Consider the following 22,479-nt stretch of genomic DNA (forward strand, 5'->3'; position numbering starts at 1 on the left):
AAAACGTTATAAAAGTAACAATATACGTATTATTATCAAACACCATATAAGGTTCACACTGTTTTGTTTTGGTCTGCTGATTCGTGGAGAAAACTAATAGAGAGAGAGAGAGTCAAAAGAGAATAACTGAAAAAACTTACGGAAAGAGTTACCTCGTTTTGTTTTGGTTCACAAAATACTCTTATCAGATACCATATATGGTCAGAGAATATTTGCAAAGAGAGAAGGAAAGTGGTTGTTGATAAAATAATATTTAATGCGAATAACTGAACAACGCTTTATCAAGTAAATACCGGCATACAAAGGTATATAAATAGTGCAGAAAAAGTGACAGAATTATTTCAAACCTATTGGCAAGCACAAATAGATCAGTGTAAAATATTAAAAAAAAAATTAATAATATTAACAAAACAAACATGATGACAACAGAAGTAGTAATCGAATCAGCAGTAAACAAACCTGCCGATTGGGTGCAGAAAGAACTATTTGTGGATCTTCTCAAAGAGACAGTTAAGGGATTTTCCAAAATTAAGAGTTTCAAAACCAATTCAGGATCTGCCATAGGTGAAAACTATGCAACAATCATGGTACGAGTGAATATTGTAGTCGAGCTCGAAGACGGCAAGGAAAAGTCTGTTAGCTACATGATAAAACTGCCTCATCAGCAGGAAGCGCACGAAAGGATGCTGGGAAATAATAATATCTTTGGCATTGAGCAAAATATGTATAAAACATTTGTTCCCGAGATGGAGCAATTGTATCGTGATGCTGGTGTAGAAGTGAATTTCGGTGCAAAGTCATATGAAGTGAAGGGTGCGAAATCCTTGTACATATTGCTTGAAGATTTGGCTCCTAGGGGCTTTAAAAACATAAATCGTCTAGAAGGATTGGACCAGGCACATACAGAAGCAGCTCTACGAAAGTTATCACAGTGGCATGCTGCCTCAGCCGTGCGTGTGGCGACTAAAGGGGATTATCCAAAAGAGTTTATTTTTGGATTTTTTAAGGAGGAGAACCGTGCTGTCGTTACTGAGATGAATAATGGTCTAGGACAGGCTTTCCTTAAGTGCTGTGGAACATACGAGGGAAACCAGGAATATATAGAGCAAGTGGTAAATGTGAATCTTGAGATCTTTAATACAAAGCTTTATGAACTATCTGTTATTTTTTTCTTTCTGTAGAAATCGGCTGTGCCTAAGGTAACTGAGCAATGTTATAAGATGTCAAAGCCAGATCCTACTGAATTTAATGCCCTCAATCATGGTGACCTTTGGAGCAATAACATGATGTTTTCGCATGATTCATTTGGGAATATCAAAGAAACTTATTTTGTGGATTTTCAATTACCCAAATATGGATCTGTAGCCCAGGATTTGTATTACTTTTTGATGTCATCAACGAAGTTCGAGGATAAAGTCAGCAAATTTGATCACTATATCAATTTTTATCATCAGCATTTGGTAGAAAATTTAAAACTTCTCAAATTCACGAAGCATGTACCAACATTAAGCGAATTTCATATTTCACTCTTGAAGTATGGATTCTTTGGTAAGTTGAAATAATACTATTTATATTATTATTGGTGACTATATTTACCTTTATTTCAGGTTACATTTCTGCAACCGGTGTTATGAGCGGTGTGTTGCTGGATGCTACAGAAATTTCAAAGTTTGAGAACTTCCTCAGCGACTCTAAAGAGGGAAACGATTTCAAGATGTTGCTTTTTTCTAATCCCCGTTATCGCAAACATATCCAAGCTGTTCTGCCCTGGCTGTTGAATCGTGGCGCACTTGAAGATTTTTAAAATTACGTGTGATACCAACTGAGGATAAAAAACCATTTCAAATTAATAATATACAACCGAAATCCTTGATTGTTAATCTATGAATTACTTAATCGTAGCTTTTTCTCTATCATATAAAAAATGTAGTTCTTTTTTTGATTTTTCATGCACCTTGCATATTAATCGCTCAAAATAATAATTAAGAGAGCCAACAATATATATTTTTATTCAAAAACGTGTTAAACATTTATTAAAGTCATGACATATCCTTGAGTGACTTTCCTTTTCTGTCTAGTCGTAGATAAAGAACAATGAAATAAATAATATTATGAATCAGAACAAAAGACAAAACCCAGTAAATTTATGCTTTTAGATTCAATCATCTTGAAAATCTTATTTAATACTTTATTATTTCACAATAAAAGTTGAGTAATAAAAAACAATTAAAGTCCTTTTCAACAACAGTATGAATAATTTATAATGTGGGAAAGTCACACAGAAATGTGCTGCCAAAACTTTTTAAAAAATATCTTATTTATTTACAGTTTACCTAAAATCATATTTGAAGAGCTACAGAAATCTGTTACCTACAACTCCTTAAAATATATTTTTTATTTACAATTGACCAATACTTAAATTAACGATAAATACAAAATTGCAATGAAATAAGCGAATAAATAATGAAATGTTTAGAATATCGAATCTATGAATTTGTCCCGGACTATCTAATGTGTACCTTTGATTGCCAAATAAGGTTCAAGCTATTTTCATTGGTTTGTTTCTCTATTGCGAAAACATTGTATATACTATAAGTTACCATTAAATGATTGAGAAACCGATAAAAAGAAATAGAAACACAATCGGTTTTTTTTGGTTTTTTCGACTGTAGCGACAGCAACAAAATGATAATAAGCGTTAAGAGAGCACAAAAGAAGAGCTTTACAAATTTGTTTACAAAAGAGATCAGAAGAGCTGCAAATACGTCAGTTTGTTGACAAAACGCAGATGCCATATAAGGTGTTAAGAGAGCATAAAGAGTGAGAAGGAAAACTTCTCATTTTGTGTCATAAACTATAATTGAAACACGTTTGCGAGAAAGGGAAAGCTGTTTGGTCAAGAAAGCTACATCACAGAGACTTATAGAGAGGCGTCTTCAGCTGGAATCGTATAAATAAAGCGGCATTCTGCAAACAGTCAACAGAAATCCATAGTTAAAGGAGAGAAGTGTTTTTAAATTGCAATAAATGGAAAAATGTCAACAAAATCTGAAAATAATGTGCCTGACTGGGTGCGTGCTGAACTCTTTAAAGATGTTCTGAAGGAATCTGTTAAGGGATTCGCTAAAATCAAAAGTTTTCGAGTAAAGAATGGATCGGCGGCCGGTGAAAACTATGCAACTATTATGCTGCGAGTATTTATAGATGTCGAACTGGAAGGTAATTGTCATAGTTTCCATTATATAATTAACCCAATATAACAAATATGCAATTCGTTAAAGATGGCACAGAGAAATTGGTTTCTTATATGCTCAAGTTGCCTCATTTGACGGATTTCTTTAAAAAGATGTTGGAGAACAATAATATTTTTGAGTCGGAGTCCAAAATGTATAAAATATACGTTCCCGAAATGGAGCAATTGTATCGGGATGTAGGCATTGAAGTGAAATTCGGTGCAAAATCGTATGTACTGAAAGGTGCTGAAACCGATTACATACTTCTGGAGGATCTCACACCCAGGGGTTTTAAAAATGCAAATCGACTAGAGGGACTGGACAAGGCTCATTGCGAGTCAGCTCTACGAAGATTGGCACAATGGCATGCCGCCTCTGTCGTTCGTGTGGCCACAAAGGGGGACTACCCCAAGGAGTTGATTGTTGGGATCCTTAAGGAAGAGAATCGTGCAATGATGGTAGAAATGCAGAAGTCAATGTCAGAAAAGTTCATAGCGGGATGTAAGACCTATAAAGGCAACGAAGAGTACATTGAGCAAGTGGTAATTACAATTAATATTCGTTATTAATTCTCCAGCTACTAACGTTGTTTACTGTTCATATTAGAAAGATTTGCAGCCAAGGGTAATCGAAGGTATGTTTAATATGGGGAAGGTGGATCCATTGGGATTTAACGTGCTGAACCACGGCGACTTTTGGAGCAACAATATGATGTTTTCATATGATGCTTTTGGTAAAATTAGAGACACTTGTTTAGTTGACTTTCAAATGTCGCAATATGGACCTGTTGCAAAGGATCTGTACTATTTTCTACTTTCATCCACAAAGCTTGAAGACAAGTTGACTAAATTCGACTACTATATCAAGTTCTATCACGAAAATCTTGTGAAAAATTTAAAGTTGCTAAAGTACAGCAAATCCATTCCAACTTTGAGGGAAATTCACATGTCACTCTTCAGATACGGCTTCCAAGGTAAGTAATGCTAATCAATGAACAAATTTTGAAATTCATATTTTTCCATTTTCATTTAGGGTACTTGACTGCAGTTGGCGTCATGTCCGTTGTGCTACTGAGGATGCTAATCTTGAGAACATTCTCAACGATGACAAGGGCACTGATGAGTTTAAGTCCTCAATTACAACAAATGATCGCTATCGTATGCACCTTGAGATACTTTTACCCTGGCTGTTGAATCGTGGCGCATTGGAGATTAATTAATTGCACAAAGTGTATTTGGAATCATGTGATGGCACTTCCCCTCAAAACAAAAGCTTTCCTTTATATGTATACATAAAAAAAAATAAAGTATTTATTTACAAACAATTAAAACATGAAGCTAGAATTTGTTTATAAAAATAAAACCAAATTCGATATAAAAGTTAATGATCGTGAAAATTTTGTATTCGACTTTAGGTTACCGTTGTGGTGTATTTTCCATTGATACAACAACTCCATCAACCATTAAACAGATCATTAAGAGTTCTTAAATTTCTGTTTATCAGCTGGAAATCACGTTCCCAGTAACATGATTTAAAGAGAGACCCAGAGAGCTTTGGAAAGCTTTTAAATGCTTTTGGCGAGAGTTGTTTGTTATGTATATAAATGTGCTAAAAAAACACAATCTGCATTAGGATTGAGTCGACAATTGCCAAAACAACAGCTCTAGCTTCTGTGTTAATAATTTGAAGAGATCTTTTTAAAGTGTAACTACCAAAAAAGAACATGTCTACTGAGAACCCACAGAGTTTAGTGCCGGATTGGGTACAACCAGAAATCTTCCTTGACGTGCTAAAAGAATCTGTCAAAGGTTTCTCCAAATCCAAGAGCTTCAAGGCCAGCGCCGCGTTGGCGCCTGGCGAAAATTACGCGACTATCATGCTTCGAGTGAATATTCAAGTGGAGCTGGAAGGTAATTGATCCGAAAGATAAAAAAGAGACTTTTCTAATGTGATCTCACCATAAACTATTGTAGATGGTTCTGAGAAAGCGGTTTCCTATATGTTAAAGCTGCCTCATCAGTCAGAAATGTTCCAAAAGATGTTAGAAGCTAACAATATATTTGAAGCAGAGCGTACAATATATAACACAATTGTTCCCGAGATGGAGCAATTATATCGGGATGCTGGCGTTGAAGTGAAATTCGGTGCAAAATCATATGACCTGAAAGATGCGAAGACTGATTACGTCTTACTCGAGGATCTAGCTCCTCAGGGCTTTAAGAATATGGACCGTCGTGAAGGTTTGGACCAAGCACATACTGAAGCAGCCCTACGGAAGTTGTCCCAATGGCATGCTGCCTCCGTTGTACGTGTTGTCAATATAGGACCATATCCCGAAAAGTATAGCACTGGATTTTACAAGGAAGAAAATCGTCCGCTGATCACACAAATGGATGAAAGCATGGCGAAGGGTTTTATAAAGTACTGTGAAACTTTTGAGGACAACCATGAGTACGTAAAGCTAATGGTAAGTTTATAAGTAAAATTACTATTATTAAAGACTTTTATTAGTTTGATCACGTTTTGTTCAGAAATCATTGCAACCAAAGATCACTGACTTGGGCTTTAAAATTTCCAAACCAGACACCAATGGACTTAATGTATTAAATCATGGAGACTTTTGGAGTAACAATATGATGTTTACCCATGATTCATTTGAAAAAATTAAGGAGATATACCTGGTAGACTTCCAGATGCCTAAGTATGGAACTGTAGCGCAGGATCTGTATTATTTTCTGCTTTCGTCAACAAAGTTTGAGGATAAGTTGACTAAATTTGATTATTATATCAAATTTTATCACGACAATCTTGTGAAAAATTTGAAGATTCTTAAGTATACAAAACCACTGCCAACATTACGTGAAATTCACCAAGCACTCTTCAAATACGGATTCTGGGGTAATTTTAATGTTTATAATACATTTTTTTTAAATTAACTATATTTCCCATATATTTTTAGGTTATATTACAGCGATGGGAATCATGAGTGCAGTTTTGGTCGATCCCATAGAAACTGCCAGTTTTGATAATTTCTTTAACGATTCCGAAGAGGGTGCCAGTTTCAAGTCAATGCTCCACTCTAATCCTCGTTACCAGAAGCATATGAAACTACTTTTGCCTTGGCTTTTAAATCGCGGTGTGTTTGAGGATCATTAAATTGAACTTATATTTGTATTATTCTATGAAGGTAAATGAATTGGTTATAGGTGTTTTTGCACAACAAACTTCGATGAGTACAGGTATTTTAGAGTCGATAACGTGACTCTTAGCGTCGATATCAATAACGGAAAATTGTTCAAGTATAATCAATGAAACCTGTTTAATCTATTTCCCAGAAAACCATACACATCATTTATATATTCAAGTGAATTCGTCCCATAAATTTTGTTGATTTTGCAAATATCGCCAACAGAGCGAAGAACTTGTCAATTAGTTTAGAATGAACTACGGTGAAAGGCGGTTAAATAATTAGCTAAAATTGACATGAATATTAAAAAGAAGAGTACTCACAAAATTTTATAAAGTCTAGTTAGGTTTTTTAAATAGTATTACTACTAAACGAAAACTCTAAAACTACTCAAATACAAAATTCCACATCAGTTAGTTACTATTGAATCGCTTTCCATATTAAATGAATGAATAAAGCATATTCATGTTTATCATGTGATGGTACTCTCCCTCTAAAATAAAGCTTTGGATACTGAGAAATAATGTATTTACGAACAAAGTGGAAAGTCAAAACTAGAATTTACTTATCAAAACAAAAAACAAAATTCGATATGAAAGTGAATGAGCGCGAGTAAAAATTCGTAGCGTAAAAATCATCGTAGTCTTTAGTCGACTTGAAGTTACCCTTCGAATAGTGTGATTACTATATTTATCCAAAATGGTTCGTTTCTTTTCTTTTGTATTTCTATGGTCAAGGGAGCACACTCTTTTCTTCAAAACAAAAGGGTATGAAAACAAGCTTTATATATTACTAACACACTAACATGTATTCATAAGATCATTGAGAGAATTCTAAAATTTCTGTTTGTCAGCTGAAAATCACGTTCCCAGTAAATATGTCACGATTCAAAGAGAAACCCACAAAGCTTTGGAAAGCTTTTAAATGTTGTCTGGAGAGAGTTGTTTGTTATGTATATAAATGTGCTGAAAGAGCACAACCTTCATTAGAATTGTGTCGACTATTACGGAAACAACAACTCCAATTTCTGTGTCGATAGTTCGAATTACTTACACAGTTATAGTACTTACAAATTAACTATGTCGGCTGAAAAACCATCAAGTATAGTGCCCGATTGGGTGCAACCCGACATCTTCGTTGACGTGTTAAGAGAATCTGTCAAAGGTTTTTCTAAAATCATCAGCTTCAAGGCCAACGGCGGCTTGGCACCTGGAGAAAACTACGCGACTGTCATGCTTCGAGTGACTTTTCAAGTCGAGCTGGAAGGTAATTGACCTGAAAATAAACAAATTGTTTGTCTATTGAGATGCACAATATCGCAATCTATTGTAGATGGTTCTGAGAAATCGGTTTCCTATATGTTAAAGCTCCCTCATCAGTCGGAAATGTTCCTTAAGATGCTGGAATGCAACAATATCTTTGAGTATGAGCGTACTGTGTATAAAACAATTATTCCCGAGATGGAGCAATTGTATCGTGATGTTGGTGTAGATGTAAAATTTGGTGCGAAATCCTATGATCTGAAGAATGCAAAGTCAGAGTATGTCTTACTAGAGGATCTTGCTCCTCAAGGGTTTAAGAACATGAACCGAATTCAAGGACTGGATCAAGCTCATACTGAATCAGCCTTGCGGAAGTTATCGCAATGGCATGCTGCCTCCGTTGCTCGAGTTGCCTTAAAAGGTCCCTATCCAAAACAGTATATTGTTGGATTTTTCAAAGAAGAAAACCTCGAAATGATTAAGGAAATGAATCATAATCTATCAACGAACTTCCTCAAAAGCTGTGAGACATACGAGAATAACGAAGAATACATTGAGCATGTGGTAAGTGCCTAATATACTTCCTTAATCCTTTAAATGGCCTTCTTATATCGTCTTTCTCTATCTTCCGTTTAGAGAGCAGCACAGCCGATGATCACCGATATGTGCTTCAAAATGTCTGAACCAGATACAACTGGGCTTAATGTATTAAATCATGGAGATTTTTGGAATAACAACATGATGTTCTCTCACGATTCGAATGGCCAAATAGAGCAGATATATCTTGTTGATTTTCAGATGCCCAAGTATGGGAGTGTGGCTCAGGATCTGTACTATTTTCTATTCTCATCGACTAAATTTGAGGATAAGTTGTCTAAATTTGATTATTATATCAAGTTTTATCACCAGAATCTCGTGGAGAATCTCAAGCTACTGAAATACACAAAGCCTTTGCCAACTTTACGTGAAATCCACATTTCCCTCTTGAAATATGGTTTCTGGGGTAAGCCAATGACACTTTATCTTAATAGTTTTATGGTTGATTTTATTACCACTTCTAATTATTTTTAGGTTATCTTACTGCGACGGGTGTTATGAGTGCTATTCTCGTTGATCCCACGGAAAATGCTAGTTTTGATAACTTTCTCAGTGATTCAGCCGAAGGCGATGCCTTCAAAACAATGATCTATACCAATCCTCGATATCAGAAGCATATGAAATCTATATTACCTTGGTTATTAAATCGTGGTGTATTTGATGATCTTTAAATTAAATATGGACATTTCTCAGGGTCGCGAACGTACGTTCGTACGAGATAAATTAAAAAAATAAAATCGAAAACAAACGTTTCCTGAAACTTTTTTTTTACTCTTCGATAGCATTTGTTTATCTCTTTGGTTAGTGTAAATTATGGTGCTTATCGATTTTTAATTTTCATAATATTGTCAAAAAACATGCGGTCGCGAACGTACGCAAAATGGAAGTCGACTTTGGCTTAATACAGTAAAATGCAAAACTCTGCGAATTAAGACGGAATATTTTAAAGAAATAACTTTAGTTTTAAAATAGATTCATATAGCTTTCTATTAAGTCTATTCTCAAGAAAATATCTCCATTTACTTCTTTTTAATTTAATTAAGTTCCGGTCGCGAACGTTATTTATTAAATTTTTATTTTTACCAATCCTTTTTTGATTAATAACTTCATATTTCATAAAAACAAACGGATTTAACTCAATTTAATGTGTCTAATAACATTTAAAGCAAAAAAATAAAATTTTATTAAATATGAAATATGTACTGAAATTTATTAATAGCAAGAAAAATATGTAATAAGTAATAAGTAATAACTAACAAGTAATAAGTAACTGCAAACGACATAGTTAGTTCAAAAACAAAAACAAAAAAAATTTTTTTTTTTTTAAATCCATGCTAGTAAAAATCGACATAGGCTTATAGGTAAGGTCGCGAACGTACGCTACTTTGACAATTAATAAAAAAAGATTGGTTAGAGTAACCCTTACGATTTTTTCTATTTAAAATATTTAATATATACCAAAATAACTTAACACGCGAAATTTCATCCACCTACTTGCCCTTAATGCGAAGCAATTACAATAAAATGATGTTTTCGGTCGCGAACGTACGATTTGAACATAGATAAGAAGCAAAATAAAAATTAACAGTTAATTAAACATTTTTTCGCTCACTTTGCATTTTTATCTTATTATTGGATTGCTATTAAGAGATTTGGTAGAAAAATGCAAACATATCTTATGTTTTTCTTGTGAAATAATTAATCAAAAATGCATATAAAAGTAGCTAAATGTGAAAAATTAAATTTTTTCAGTTTGCAGGAAAATTTTTTATAAAAACAACGGAGATATGATACGGATCCATTGTATTATGAAAATTTGGATATTTCTTTATGACATTATACAAAAAAATACGATGAATGTGAAGATTTTTTTTTCGGTCGTGGTTTACCATTTTCAAGAATTGCCCATATATATTAACACATGAATACTTTGTGAAATAATAAAATAATGGTACCTGCAATGGAGTGTGAAAATATATTTCAAAACAGTGAATTTGTCGTAGACAATTTCAAGGTAACTATAAGTTTTATTATGATGATAGGGGAAAATTGTTGAAGGGTCATTGAACCTTACTTTGTTTTGGAATACGAAAATGAATTGCATGGGGCCAATGAACTCGAGCATTTGAAAAAGCACATTTCTAACTGCGCACTACGATTATTCTCTTTCAAACTACCGCAAATGTGATATGAGTAATAAACAGATTTATTAATAAGTACCATCCGACTTGTTCCCGCATCAACATGATGCTATCAATTTTAAGTTGACTAGACTTGCCAAAAGTAAAGATTTCAAAAACCCCCTAAAAATTCCCACACGTGTGGGATCAATGTATTTATGCTACTTTTTTAAGCAGAAATCAACATTTGTTTAGAGTATTTTTCTAATTTCTCTTTGAATTAAGCACGTAAATAAAGAGATACAGTAAGAGAGAACTACAATAGTGCTTATAGCGAGAGAACTATAAAGCTTTCACAAACTGCAAAAGCTAGATAAGTATTCAATGCATCAATAAATGTGTAGCAGGTTTGCATCGCATGTATTCAGTAATGAAATATATGCTTATAATTTACAATATCAAATTTGTTTAGTGATTTGAAGAGAAACATCGCCAAACAGATTGCATCAGACTATTGTTTCAAAAGGCAAACAATTGTAAGCCAATATTAGTGAACAAAATAAATTCGATGCGACGCCAATTAAAGGTACTTAGAGGTTTGATGTTTTTGGTGCAAAATCAAATATATAGAATGATGGAAAATTTGGAACTGTGTTACTTATAAATTATACATATTAAAAAGAATTAACATAAAAAAAATGTTCCAAGCAACACCACTTTGTTACAATTTTAAAAATCTCAATAAATAAATATCAGTTGGGAAGCTTATCGCATGCACATTTAAAAGAGATTTTTGCAAAGCTTTTTAGAGCTTCTATATTATGTTAAAAGAGAATTTCTAGCATATGAAGCTATGGGTATAAATACCCTTGCTTAAATGCAGAAAAACCATTAGAGTCGTATTCGCAATTCCGAACACAATAATGGCAACTGAAGTTTCTGACAATAAAGTGCCTGCTTGGCTGCAACCCGAAATCTTCACTGATGTGTTAAAAGAATCTTTTAAGGGGTTCTCGAAAGTCAAAAGTTTCAAGGCCGAAAGCGGACTTGCGGCTGGCGAAAACTACACGACTATCATGCTGCGAGTGAATATTGAAATCGGGTTGGAAGGTAATTGACCCGAGCGTAAACAAGTTATTTGTATTGTGTGATGCATCGAAATATATTGTAGACGGTTCCGAGAAATCGGTTTCCTATATGCTGAAACTACCTCATCAATCGGAAATATACCAAAAGATGTTAGAAGCTAACAATATCTTTGAGGCAGAGCGCACAATATACAATACAATTATTCCCGAGATGGAGCAATTGTATCGGGATGTTGGTATGGAAGTGAAATTCGGACCGAAATCATACGATTTGAAGAATGCCAAGACGGACTACGTTCTACTCGAGGATCTATCTCCTCGTGGTTTTAAGAACATGAATCGACTAGAAGGTTTGGATCAAGCACATACTGAATCAGCTCTTGAAAAATTGTCCCAATGGCATGCTGCATCAGCTACTCGGGTAGCCAATTTGGGACCTTATACAGATAAGTATACTATAGGGTTCTTCAGAGAAGATGTTCGTCCCCTTATGACGGAAGTCAACAATAATATATTTAATAGCTTCCTAAAGAGCTGCGTCAAATACGAGGACAATGAGGAATACATAGAACAAGTGGTAAGTTTGTTCAATGAGTTGCCCTTAAAACTTTTCCAATTCTCCACTATCAATACAGAAAGCTGTTGGACTCAAGTTCACTGATAACTGCTATAAAATGGCTGAACCCGATTTGCCTGGCTTCAATGCCTTAAATCATGGAGACTACTGGAGCAACAATATTATGTTTTCTCATGATTCGTTTGGAAAAATTAAGGAAACATTTATGGTAGATTTTCAGTTGTCCAAATACGGAAGTGTTGCACGAGATCTGTACTACTTTCTTTTGTCCTCAACTCCATACGAGGATAAATTAACTAAATTTGATTATTATATCAAATATTATCATGACAATCTTGTGGAAAATCTGAAAAAGCTAAAGTACGCAAAACCCTTGCCATCTCTACGTGAAATTCACATCTTGCTTTTCAAATATGGTTTCTGGGGTAAGAAAACAAACATTTCATCTTACTCAAATTTATATATACCTATGATTGAAATTATTTCTCGGATTGAACTTAGGTTTTTATACCGCAACTGGTGTTATGGGCTCTGTTTTGGTAGACTCCACAGAAAGTGCGAGTATTGACAACATTGTCAGCGATTCAGATGCGGGAGCTGATTTTAAGGCATTGATCTACACTAATCCTCGATATCGGAAGCACATTAAAATGGTTTTGCCATGGTTATTAAATCGTGGAGCGTTTGAAGAATATTAAATCAAACATATGTATGTTATATGTGTGTTGATACTTTCATATTTTGAAGTACCTTAATAAAGTTTTTATAAGTGTTCTTGGCACTATCAATTCTGATGAGTAATGCAATTTTAACAGTATTAATGTGATTATTACTTTCAAATAATGATAAGAGAAAAGTTTTCAAAGGTTGTTGACCTCACAGAATAAAGAATTGTTTAATCGAAAGAAGTAATTAACTAGTGAGTTTTAATTGTTCAAATTCAGGTGTGTGGCGTGTTAAAAGTGATTGGTTAGGTCTTATGCTATCGATAATTTAAAATATCATGTTTATATAAGCTACAAAATTTTTCAATAAACCTAATTCAACTTTGTGATTTAATTGATATTTATATATAACTTTTTGGTAAAACAATCTTTAATACGACTGAAAATTTGTTTGTTATTATTACTTGGTGTATCGCAACTAACAGTCGAGCTTACTCGCCAATAGCTTTCTAATTTGAATTCACATTATTAAAGTTTCAATGTAAGAGAAATTAATATCTCTTAGGGAATTTTAACATGCGACCTATCTTAAAAGCTCAACTTACATATTTAAAGAGATATCAGCAGAGCTTTTCGAGCTTTTTGTATTTGTGAAATAGAGTTTCACAATTTGTTTGTTGATGCTTATAAATGCGTTTGCTCATATACAGAACAACCAGTAGAATCGCGTTAGCAAACCGACACTAATAACTACAGTTACTGTACACATTTATCTCTTATTCAAATTTGCAATAAATAACAACATTTACTATGACATCTGAAGCATCCAAGACTATAGTACCCGTTTGGGTAAAGCCTGATATCTTCATTGACGTACTAAATGAATCTGTAGAAGGTTTCGTGAGAATCACAAACTTCAAAGCCGATAGCGGATCGGCACCAGGTGAAAATTATGCCACTCTCATGCTGCGAGTGAATATTCAAGTCGAACTGAAAGGTAATTGAGTGCAAGTAATTTTAATTTTTATAATTCAAAAAACACACTTTATTGCAGATGGTTCAGAAAAATCAGTTTCCTTTATGTTGAAACTTCCTCATCAGTCAGAAATGTATCTGGAAATATTAAAGAAAAACAATTTTTTTCGAAGCAGAACGTACAATGTATAACACAATTATTCCAGAAATGGAAGAATTGTATCGTGAAGCGGGTGTAGAAGTAAAATTCGGTGCCAAATCATATGATCTAAGAGGTGTTGACTCATACTATGTCCTGCTTGAAGATCTCGCTCCACATGGTTTTAAAAACATGAACAGAATAGAGGGCCTGGACCAGGTTCACACCGAATCAGCACTACGAAAGCTCTCTCAATGGCATGCAGCCTCAGCTGCCCGAGTTGCTAATATTGGACCTTATCCAGAAAAGTATAGTATTGGATTTTTCAGGGAAGAAAATCGTGCAATTATGACTCACATCAATAGCAATACATCACAAGACATCTTAAATGGATTGCTAACATTTGAGGATAACGAAGAATACATAGAACATGTGGTAAGACTATACAATAAATCACATTTTCGTTTTATTAACCTTCTTTATCATTCAATCAGAAAATCTTTGGTCCTAAATATACTGATATATCTTTCAAATTATCTGAGCCAGATAGCGAAGGTCTTAATGTACTTAACCATGGCGACTTTTGGAGTAACAATATAATGTTTTCTCATGATTCTATTGGTAACGTAAAAGAGACATATCTGATAGACTTTCAAATGCCAAAGTATGGAACAGTAGCGCAAGATATATACTATTTGCTATTGTCATCAACAAAATATGAGGATAAGTTGACTAAATTTGATTATTACATTAAGTTTTATCATGAGAATCTCGTGGAAAATCTGAAACTTCTGAAATACACAAAATCATTGCCAACTCTACGTGATATTCACATTTCGCTTTTGAAATACGGTTTCTGGGGTAAGAATGGATTGAATTTTTATTTATAAGTTATTAATTTATATTTTATCATTTTAGGCTACCTTACTGCGACCCGTATAATGAATGCTGTTCTTGCAGATCCCTCAGAAAAAGCAAACTTTGATGATTTGCTGAACGATACGGACAATAGCAACGAGTTCAAAAAATCGCTCTATTCGAATCCTCGATATCAGAAGCACGTTAAATTGGTATTGCCATGGCTACTGAATCGTGGGGTGTTTGAAGAATATTAATATCATTACTTAAGGTATTTGCCTATCACAAAGTATTTGAAAATAAAAAAAATAATTGAAAATTAAAATATATATTTTATTTATAACTACTTCGAATTTTCAAACCAATATTTTCTTTTATATATTATACACCCTGCAAGATACAAATTAAGCTAAAATATTTCACAACCTAGTGAAAGGTTAGCCGAGCTTTATAAAGCTTCATCACTTCATAATTTATTGAATTGATCAAACAGCTACTTAAAGGGTAGTAACATATAAAAACGCGTGGCAAATGTTTATTAGAATGAGAAGTCATAACATATACATATATGTATATATATCGCTATCATCAACCGAACGATTCCTCCGAGGATATAAAGACTTGATTTAATAGTATCCCTGATATCAACTGCACATTACAATAATTTGGCCTTGATTACTAAATCTTGGCATAATTTAGAAGAATCACATTTGACTTTTATTGACATATTTCAAATTTATGTTTAAATTTCCGTTGTAATTTGGCACAAATATCATTTCACATTATCAGAAAACTTCGAAAAGCTTAAGTCTGAATACACTTAGCACATACTCGAACCTCTTTTTTTAGCAAGCTGGTAAAATCGCCAAAACTAACATAAACAAAATAGAGATAGTAAATACTATTAAACTAACATACTTATAACAGAATGTTAGAAAATAAGAAAACATACATATATAAACAACAAAAGGGAAGGTCTCTCGAATGTATATCTAAACCTTAAATTTTAGTTCTGAAACCCCATTCAATAAAAATGGTTATACATTAATAATTTGGTTTTTATTTATAAATAAAGTGTTGTTACATGTACATATGTATATGTGATTACATGCAAACTGCAGTCACCTACTAAATGTCTAAAGCAGTATTTGTGGTACTAGGTTTAAAAAAGTTCATTTTAAATAATTAAAGTTTTTTTAATAAAACAAACGTTACTAGTACATTTTCTTACGCCGCCGGGCTAATCCCTAATCATATATCCACACAACATCTTTTAAATTTGCAAAATCAAAACATTTTTATATCAAACTAAATCGATACAGAAGCAAAAGAAACAGTTTTTTTCAAAATTCATCGTGAGTATCCAGTATTTTTTAAAAGTATTATCAGCAATAGTGTTTTAGGAATGGGGCTTATCAATTGATAAGGTTGCTGAGCTGAGATATTTCGCAATTTAATGAGAGAGACCGTCAGAGCTTTTGAGTGATATTTGTATGGTATTGGTTTACCAATTGAGTATGAATACATGTGAAAATTTTAAATTACTATTAGAATCGTGTGAGCAGTCACAACTATAACATCTATAGTTACGGTGTATACAATACAATAATAAGATGGCGACTGAAGCACCTGTTAGCCAAGTGCCCGATTGGGTGAAGGCTGAAATATTCACTGATGTATTAAAAGAATCTGTTGCGGGTTTTTCGAAAATCAAGAGTTTCAAGGCTACTGGAGGATCGGCAGCAGGCGAAAACTATGCAACTATCATGCTGCGCGTGAATATAGAAGTGGAACTAATAGGTAATTAATGACGTCAACTGGCATTACAAAAATATTCTAATACTCAATCTACTTACTAGACGGCAAAGAAAAATCCGTTTCTTACATGCTGAAACTCCCTCATCAGTCGGAAATGTTCCAAGCGATGATGAAAATTAACAATATTTTTGAAGCAGAGCGTGCTGCATATAATACAATTGTTCCAGAGATGGAGCAATTGTATCGTGATGCGGGCGTAGAAGTTAAATTCGGTGCCAAATCTTACGACCTGAAAGATGCTAAGACTGATTATGTCCTTCTCGAGGATCTTGCTCCTCAGGGGTTCAAGAACATGAATCGTCTAGAAGGCTTGGACCAGGCACATACTGAATCAGCCCTACGGAAGTTGTCCCAATGGCATGCTGCCTCCGTTGCACGTGTTGCCCAAATAGGACCATACCCTGAAAAATATAACACTGGATTTTTTACAGAACAAAATCGCCCCATTGTAACGGAAATGAATGCCAGTATGGCAAAAGGCTTTCTGGAGTCCTTTGCAACCTACGAGGACAACGAAGAATATGTAAACATCGTGGTAAGTTAGTAAGTCGTTACCCAAATATTAACAATTTTAATAATTTGGGTTTCTTTTATTTAGAAATCATTACAACCTAAGTTAACTGATATATACTACAAGCTGGCCAAACCAGATACCAGTGGACTGAATGTATTAAATCATGGCGACTTTTGGAGTAACAATATGATGTTTTCCCATGATTCGTCTGGTAAAATTGAAGAAACCTATCTGGTAGATTTCCAGATGCCGAAGTATGGAAGTGTAGCTCACGATCTTTTGTATTTTCTGATTTCCTCAACTAAGTTTGAGGATAAGCTGACTAAATTTGATTATTATATCAAATTTTATCACGAAAATCTTGTGGAAAGTCTGAAAATTCTCAAGTATTCAAAGCCGCTGCCAACCCTACGTGAAATTCATATCGCACTCATCAAAAATGGTTTCTGGGGTAATTTGAATATTTAATTTAATTGTTTACAAGTTTAGTTATATTTTCTTTTTTACTTTTAGGTTATTTTACAGCAACGGGTGTTATGGGTGCAGTTCTAGTCGATCCCACAGAAAATGCAAGTTTGGATAACTTCCTTAGCGATACCAAGGAGGGTGTAAACTTTAAATCATTGCTCTATACTAATCCTCGTTACCGGAAGCATATGAAAATTATTCTGCCTTGGCTATTAAATCGTGGTGTTTTCGAGGAATGTTAAATTGAACTAAGATATTTATTTTTTTAAGATAAATAAATTTATATTTTGATTACTTTTTGCGAATTCAAAAATGTTGTTTTTTTCTTAATATCAGCATATCATACATAGCTCTTTCTTCTTTTTAACAGATCCACGTTTGATATTGTCCTATAAGTTCAAACAGAATTGCTGCAAATAAGAAAAATATTTTCATATGAAGCAATCCGACCGAAAGTGTTAGTCGCAATTGGAAATATTTAAAAATTCGTTTATTTTACCCATCTTGTTATTATTTAGCTTGTCATTTTTTTTTATTTTCTTCTAAATTTACCGTGAAAGAGTATCTATAGGAGACTAATAGTACTTTTTTTAATTTAATATCAGTAATAGTATTCTGCGAATAAGTTTTATCAGTTGAAAAGCTTGTTAAGCTTCGATATTTCACAATTTAAAGAGAAACCCCATCAGAGCTTTTGAATGCTCTTTAGATATGTTTGAGGGCCCCCTAACTGAGTATTAATAAATGTGTAAACTCAAAACAACTATTAGAATCGTGTGAACAATCATAGGCATATCATCTGTTATTACGACGTAAATAATTGAATATTCAATTAAAATAACACATTAAAAATGGCGACTGGAGTATCTGATAGCAAAGTGCCAGATTGGGTGCAGGCTGAAATCTTCACTGATGTATTAAAAGAATCTGTTGAGGGCTTCTTGAAAATTAAAAGCTTTAAAGCTGCTGGCGGATCAGCAGCAGGTGAAAACTATGCAACTATCATGCTGCGAGTGAATATTGAAGTGGAACTAAAAGGTAATTAATAATATTAACATTCGTTTTCTTATCACTATATACATATGTAATTTGTATTTAGACGGCAAAGAAAAATCCGTTTCCTACATGCTGAAACTTCCTCATCAGTCGGAAATATTTCAAGCGATGATGAAACGTAACAATATTTTCGAAGCAGAACGTACTGTGTATAAAACAATTGTTCCCGAGATGGAGCAATTGTACCGTGATGCGGGCGTAGAAGTAAAATTCGGTGCGAAATCGTATGATCTGAAAGACGCCAAGTCAGACTATGTCCTTCTCGAGGATCTTGCTCCTCAGGGGTTCAAGAACATGAATCGTCTAGAAGGCTTGGACCAGGCACATACTGAATCAGCCCTACGGAAGTTGTCCCAATGGCATGCTGCCTCCGTTGTACGTGTTGCCCATATAGGACCATATCCCGAAAAGTATAGCACTGGATTTTTCACGGAAGAAAGTCGCCCAGTTATAGAGGAAATGAACAGCAGTTTGACAAAGAGCTTTCTGAAGTCTCTTGCAACGTACGAGGACAGCGAGGAATACTTAACGATCGTGGTAAATATAAAAGTCAATATAATATTTTAAAATACTTTCATTAATTTGTTTGTTACATGTAGAAATCATTGGTGCCTAAGTTAACTGATATTTGCTTTAAACTGGCCAAACCAGATACCAATGGACTGAACGTATTAAATCATGGCGACTTTTGGAGTAACAATATGATGTTTTCCCATGATTCATTTGATCAAATTAAGGAGACATACCTGGTAGATTTCCAGATGCCAAAATATGGTTCTGTATCGCAGGATTTGTACTATTTCCTTATTTCGTCGACTAAGTTTGAGGATAAGTTGTCTAAATTCGATTATTATATCAAATTTTATCATGATAATCTTGTGGAAAATCTAAAAATTCTTAAGTACTCAAAGCCACTGCCGACTCTACGTGAAATTCACATGACGCTCTTCAAAAATGGTTTCTGGGGTAAATTGACTACTTTCATTTTGATTTTTACAATTTGATAATATTTCGTAAATGTTTTTAGGTTATTTTACAGCGACCGGTGTTATGGGAGCCGTTTTGGTCGATCCCACAGAAAAAGCAAGTTTTGATAACTTTCTTAGTGATGACGGCGAGGGTGCCGACTTTAAGTCTTTGCTCTATTCGAATGCTCGTTACCGGAAGCATATGAAAGTTATTCTACCTTGGCTATTAAATCGCGGTGTGTTTGAGGATCTCTAAACGCAAGAAATATTTGTATGTCTGATGAAGGTGAATAAATGTTCGATAAGTGATTTTTTTGTATTATCAATTTGGATGTGTCATAGCTGATGTATTCAAGTTTGGAGTCGATAACGTGACTTTTAGCGCACAAAAACGATAAGAATACATTTTACAAGTGTTATCAATGTTATGCTTTGGTTTGGGACTTAAATTATTTCTCGATGATTGCATTATACACACACTGGAACTATAGAAACCAAATTGTGAACAGATTTACTATAAACTAATTAGTATACACTTGAGGTATGCTTGCATCAATAGCTTGAAGTGCTATTGGATTAAAGCTTTTAAGACTTGTTAAACTTCTAAATTCAGAAATGTTTAATATCAGCAGTTGCAACCTACATACACATTTTTAATTTGTTTAGTTTTAACCAATGTAGCTAATTCCATTTTGAATGGAATTAGAGAGCGTGAAGATTGGTAGAAGAGATAGATGCAAGAGATAAAGGAAGAGCACTGCTCGATTGTGTATGACCGAAGAGAACTGGCAAAGCTTTTTTCCATTTTATAAATAACTGCGAAAGCTATAGACGCATGAGAAGCCAGTTGGTGAGCAGGAGAGCCACATCAAGCACCGACCAATCAAGTATTAATACAATCGCAATCGCAAGTGCAATTCATTTCAATTGAGGAATTATTAAATAAAAATTATGGCGTCCGAGGCAAAAATAGATCCAACTGCCAGCAAAATTCCCGATTGGGTGCAAGCCGAAAACTTTGTTGACGTGCTAAAAGAATCCGTAGGGGGATTCTCCAAAATGAGCTTCAAAGCAATCAGCGGATCGGCGGCTGGCGAGAACTATGCGACTGTAATGCTGCGAGTGATTATAGAAGTCGTGTTAGATGGTAAATTGAATTATTACACCTTCATGATCAATTCATAATCATTCTGTTTTGCTTGTAGATGGCAAAGAGAAGACGGTATCGTACATGCTAAAAGTGCCGCATAAGATCGATATCATACCTATGATGGTGATGCAAAGAAATATGTTCGAGGCAGAGAGAGCCATGTATCAGAAGGTTGTTCCAGAGATGGAACAATTGTACCGTGATGTTGGCTTGGAGGTGAAATTCGGCGCCAAGTCTTATGAAGTCAAGGGTGCAAAGACTGACTACATACTTCTAGAAGATCTCGCTCCCCGAGGCTTTAAGAACACCAATCGACTAGAGGGTCTCGATCAGGTTCATACTGAATGTGCACTGCGAAAGTTGTCTCAGTGGCATGCAGCCTCTGCGGTGCGTGTGGCCACGAAAGGAGCCTATCCAGAGAACCTAATGGTTGGATTCTACACGGAACAAAATCGTGCCATGATGATCGAGATGAATAAGAATTTATCACAGAACTTTCTTCAATGCTGTGCCACATACGATGGCAATGAGGAGTACTTCGAGCAAGTGGTAAATATAATGATCGAAACTCAATCGACTTCATAACTATAATAACAATAATTTTACTATTAGAAAGCCCTGCAACCCAGGATTCATGATGAAGTTTATAAAATGGTTAAAATTGATCCAAATGAGTTCAATGCATTAAACCATGGCGACTTCTGGAGCAATAATATGATGTACTCCCACGATTCGTTTGGCAAAATCAAAGAGATTTATTTAGTAGACTTTCAATTGCCCAAATTTGGATCTATTGCTCAGGATCTGTATTATTTCCTACTATCCTCCACCAAATTTGAAGACAAGCTGACTAAATTTGATTATTATATCAAGTTTTACCACGAGAGTCTCGTTGAACATCTGAAACTACTCAAGTATTCGAAGGCTATCCCATCTCTGCGCGATATTCACTTATCGCTCTTCAAGAATGGTCTATGGGGTTAGTTGAAAAAATATCCTAATATATTTTATACCATGTTAACTCATTAATCGTAGGTTACATAACCGCAACGAGCGTGATGAGCGGCATTTTATTGGATCCCACCGAAGCTGCCAGTGTTGAAAACTTTCTTAGTGATACCACTGAGGGAAACGACTTCAAGAACTTACTCTATTCCAATCCTCGCTATCGTAAGCACATCCAAGCTGTTCTTCCTTGGCTTCTGAACCGCGGTGCTCTAGACCCCTAAGCAACTTTCTTTTCTCTTCTTAAATTTGTATACTGCAATTTTAGCCTTGAAGTAAACTGTTTGCTATCACTTCAAGATAAGTCAATGTTGTGTGTGATAACGAATTTAACACTCATAATTGAGGAAATAAAAAAATAAAATATCGATTGCATGTCCAAAAATCAGACTTCTTTCTTCCCTGTTTGGTTTCCTAGAATAGAACTCTCTCGTCCAATAATCGAAATTTTCTCTCCTATTCACAATGATAGTGTATCTTATCTCTGAGAAGCACAACAAAATTGAGAGTATCGAAATGGAGGAGGAACCTTGTCAATTATTCTCTCTCAAAGCACGAATCAACGTATCAAAACAAGAACCGAAAAACAAACATTGAGAGTATGATTGACTCGCTGATACTGCGATAATGGATTGACATATGGATCTAGTAAAATGATAGTATTCCCAAACAATAATTTGAAATTTAAATGTGTTTAAGTGCCTTCTACAACCTTCCTTTTCGCCTATTTAATCTTTTTATGAAATACCTTTTGTTGAAAAAGCTTTCTGATAACAAAAGCTTTGGCAAATCTGTATAT

At 34.4% G+C, this 22,479-nt stretch overlaps 8 protein-coding genes across 8 annotated transcripts; all 8 read left to right on the forward strand.

The window, feature by feature from the left end:
* The first annotated feature begins 34 nt into the window (after positions 1–34).
* Positions 35–1,860, forward strand: LOC133838226 (uncharacterized). The gene is made up of 3 exons (XM_062269251.1): positions 35–1,112; positions 1,182–1,548; positions 1,608–1,860. The coding sequence occupies exons 1-3, from the start codon at positions 417–419 to the stop codon at positions 1,802–1,804; spliced, it is 1,260 nt and encodes a 419-aa protein (XP_062125235.1). The 5' UTR covers positions 35–416; the 3' UTR covers positions 1,805–1,860.
* A 962-nt stretch (positions 1,861–2,822) lies between these two features.
* On the forward strand, positions 2,823–4,559 carry LOC133838602 (uncharacterized). Its single transcript, XM_062269753.1, is given in 5 exon segments — positions 2,823–3,219; positions 3,282–3,775; positions 3,840–4,206; positions 4,266–4,298; positions 4,301–4,559. Coding segments are annotated over 5 exon segments (1,230 nt in total). The 5' UTR covers positions 2,823–3,035; the 3' UTR covers positions 4,453–4,559.
* Positions 4,560–4,853: 294 nt separating this feature from the next.
* LOC133836687 (uncharacterized) lies at positions 4,854–12,912 on the forward strand. Its single transcript, XM_062267277.1, has 12 exons — positions 4,854–5,143; positions 5,207–5,700; positions 5,765–6,131; positions 6,193–6,388; positions 7,478–7,686; positions 7,753–8,246; positions 8,319–8,685; positions 8,754–8,932; positions 11,263–11,509; positions 11,571–12,064; positions 12,123–12,489; positions 12,566–12,912. Exons 1-12 carry the CDS (start codon positions 4,957–4,959, stop codon positions 12,760–12,762), a joined length of 3,798 nt encoding a protein of 1,265 aa, XP_062123261.1. The 5' UTR covers positions 4,854–4,956; the 3' UTR covers positions 12,763–12,912.
* LOC133837155 (uncharacterized) lies at positions 7,324–8,953 on the forward strand. Its single transcript, XM_062267831.1, has 4 exons — positions 7,324–7,686; positions 7,753–8,246; positions 8,319–8,685; positions 8,754–8,953. Exons 1-4 carry the CDS (start codon positions 7,500–7,502, stop codon positions 8,948–8,950), a joined length of 1,245 nt encoding a protein of 414 aa, XP_062123815.1. The 5' UTR covers positions 7,324–7,499; the 3' UTR covers positions 8,951–8,953.
* Positions 12,913–13,387: 475 nt separating the features above from the next.
* On the forward strand, positions 13,388–15,020 carry LOC133838573 (uncharacterized). The gene is given in 5 exon segments (XM_062269723.1): positions 13,388–13,726; positions 13,784–13,866; positions 13,868–14,278; positions 14,338–14,704; positions 14,762–15,020. Coding segments are annotated over 5 exon segments (1,245 nt in total). The 5' UTR covers positions 13,388–13,539; the 3' UTR covers positions 14,959–15,020.
* Positions 15,021–16,229: 1,209 nt separating this feature from the next.
* Positions 16,230–17,771, forward strand: LOC133837156 (uncharacterized). The gene is made up of 4 exons (XM_062267832.1): positions 16,230–16,501; positions 16,561–17,054; positions 17,118–17,484; positions 17,547–17,771. The coding sequence occupies exons 1-4, from the start codon at positions 16,315–16,317 to the stop codon at positions 17,741–17,743; spliced, it is 1,245 nt and encodes a 414-aa protein (XP_062123816.1). The 5' UTR covers positions 16,230–16,314; the 3' UTR covers positions 17,744–17,771.
* Positions 17,772–18,266: 495 nt separating this feature from the next.
* Positions 18,267–19,848, forward strand: LOC133837436 (uncharacterized). The gene is made up of 4 exons (XM_062268201.1): positions 18,267–18,539; positions 18,601–19,094; positions 19,157–19,523; positions 19,585–19,848. The coding sequence occupies exons 1-4, from the start codon at positions 18,353–18,355 to the stop codon at positions 19,779–19,781; spliced, it is 1,245 nt and encodes a 414-aa protein (XP_062124185.1). The 5' UTR covers positions 18,267–18,352; the 3' UTR covers positions 19,782–19,848.
* A 510-nt stretch (positions 19,849–20,358) lies between these two features.
* On the forward strand, positions 20,359–22,069 carry LOC133837435 (uncharacterized). The gene is made up of 4 exons (XM_062268200.1): positions 20,359–20,672; positions 20,731–21,224; positions 21,288–21,654; positions 21,711–22,069. Exons 1-4 carry the CDS (start codon positions 20,477–20,479, stop codon positions 21,902–21,904), a joined length of 1,251 nt encoding a protein of 416 aa, XP_062124184.1. The 5' UTR covers positions 20,359–20,476; the 3' UTR covers positions 21,905–22,069.
* The last annotated feature ends 410 nt before the right edge of the window (positions 22,070–22,479 follow it).

The sequence above is a fragment of the Drosophila sulfurigaster genome, chromosome 2R (genome assembly GCF_023558435.1).
Source record: "Drosophila sulfurigaster albostrigata strain 15112-1811.04 chromosome 2R, ASM2355843v2, whole genome shotgun sequence".
NCBI lineage: Eukaryota > Metazoa > Arthropoda > Insecta > Diptera > Drosophilidae > Drosophila > Drosophila sulfurigaster.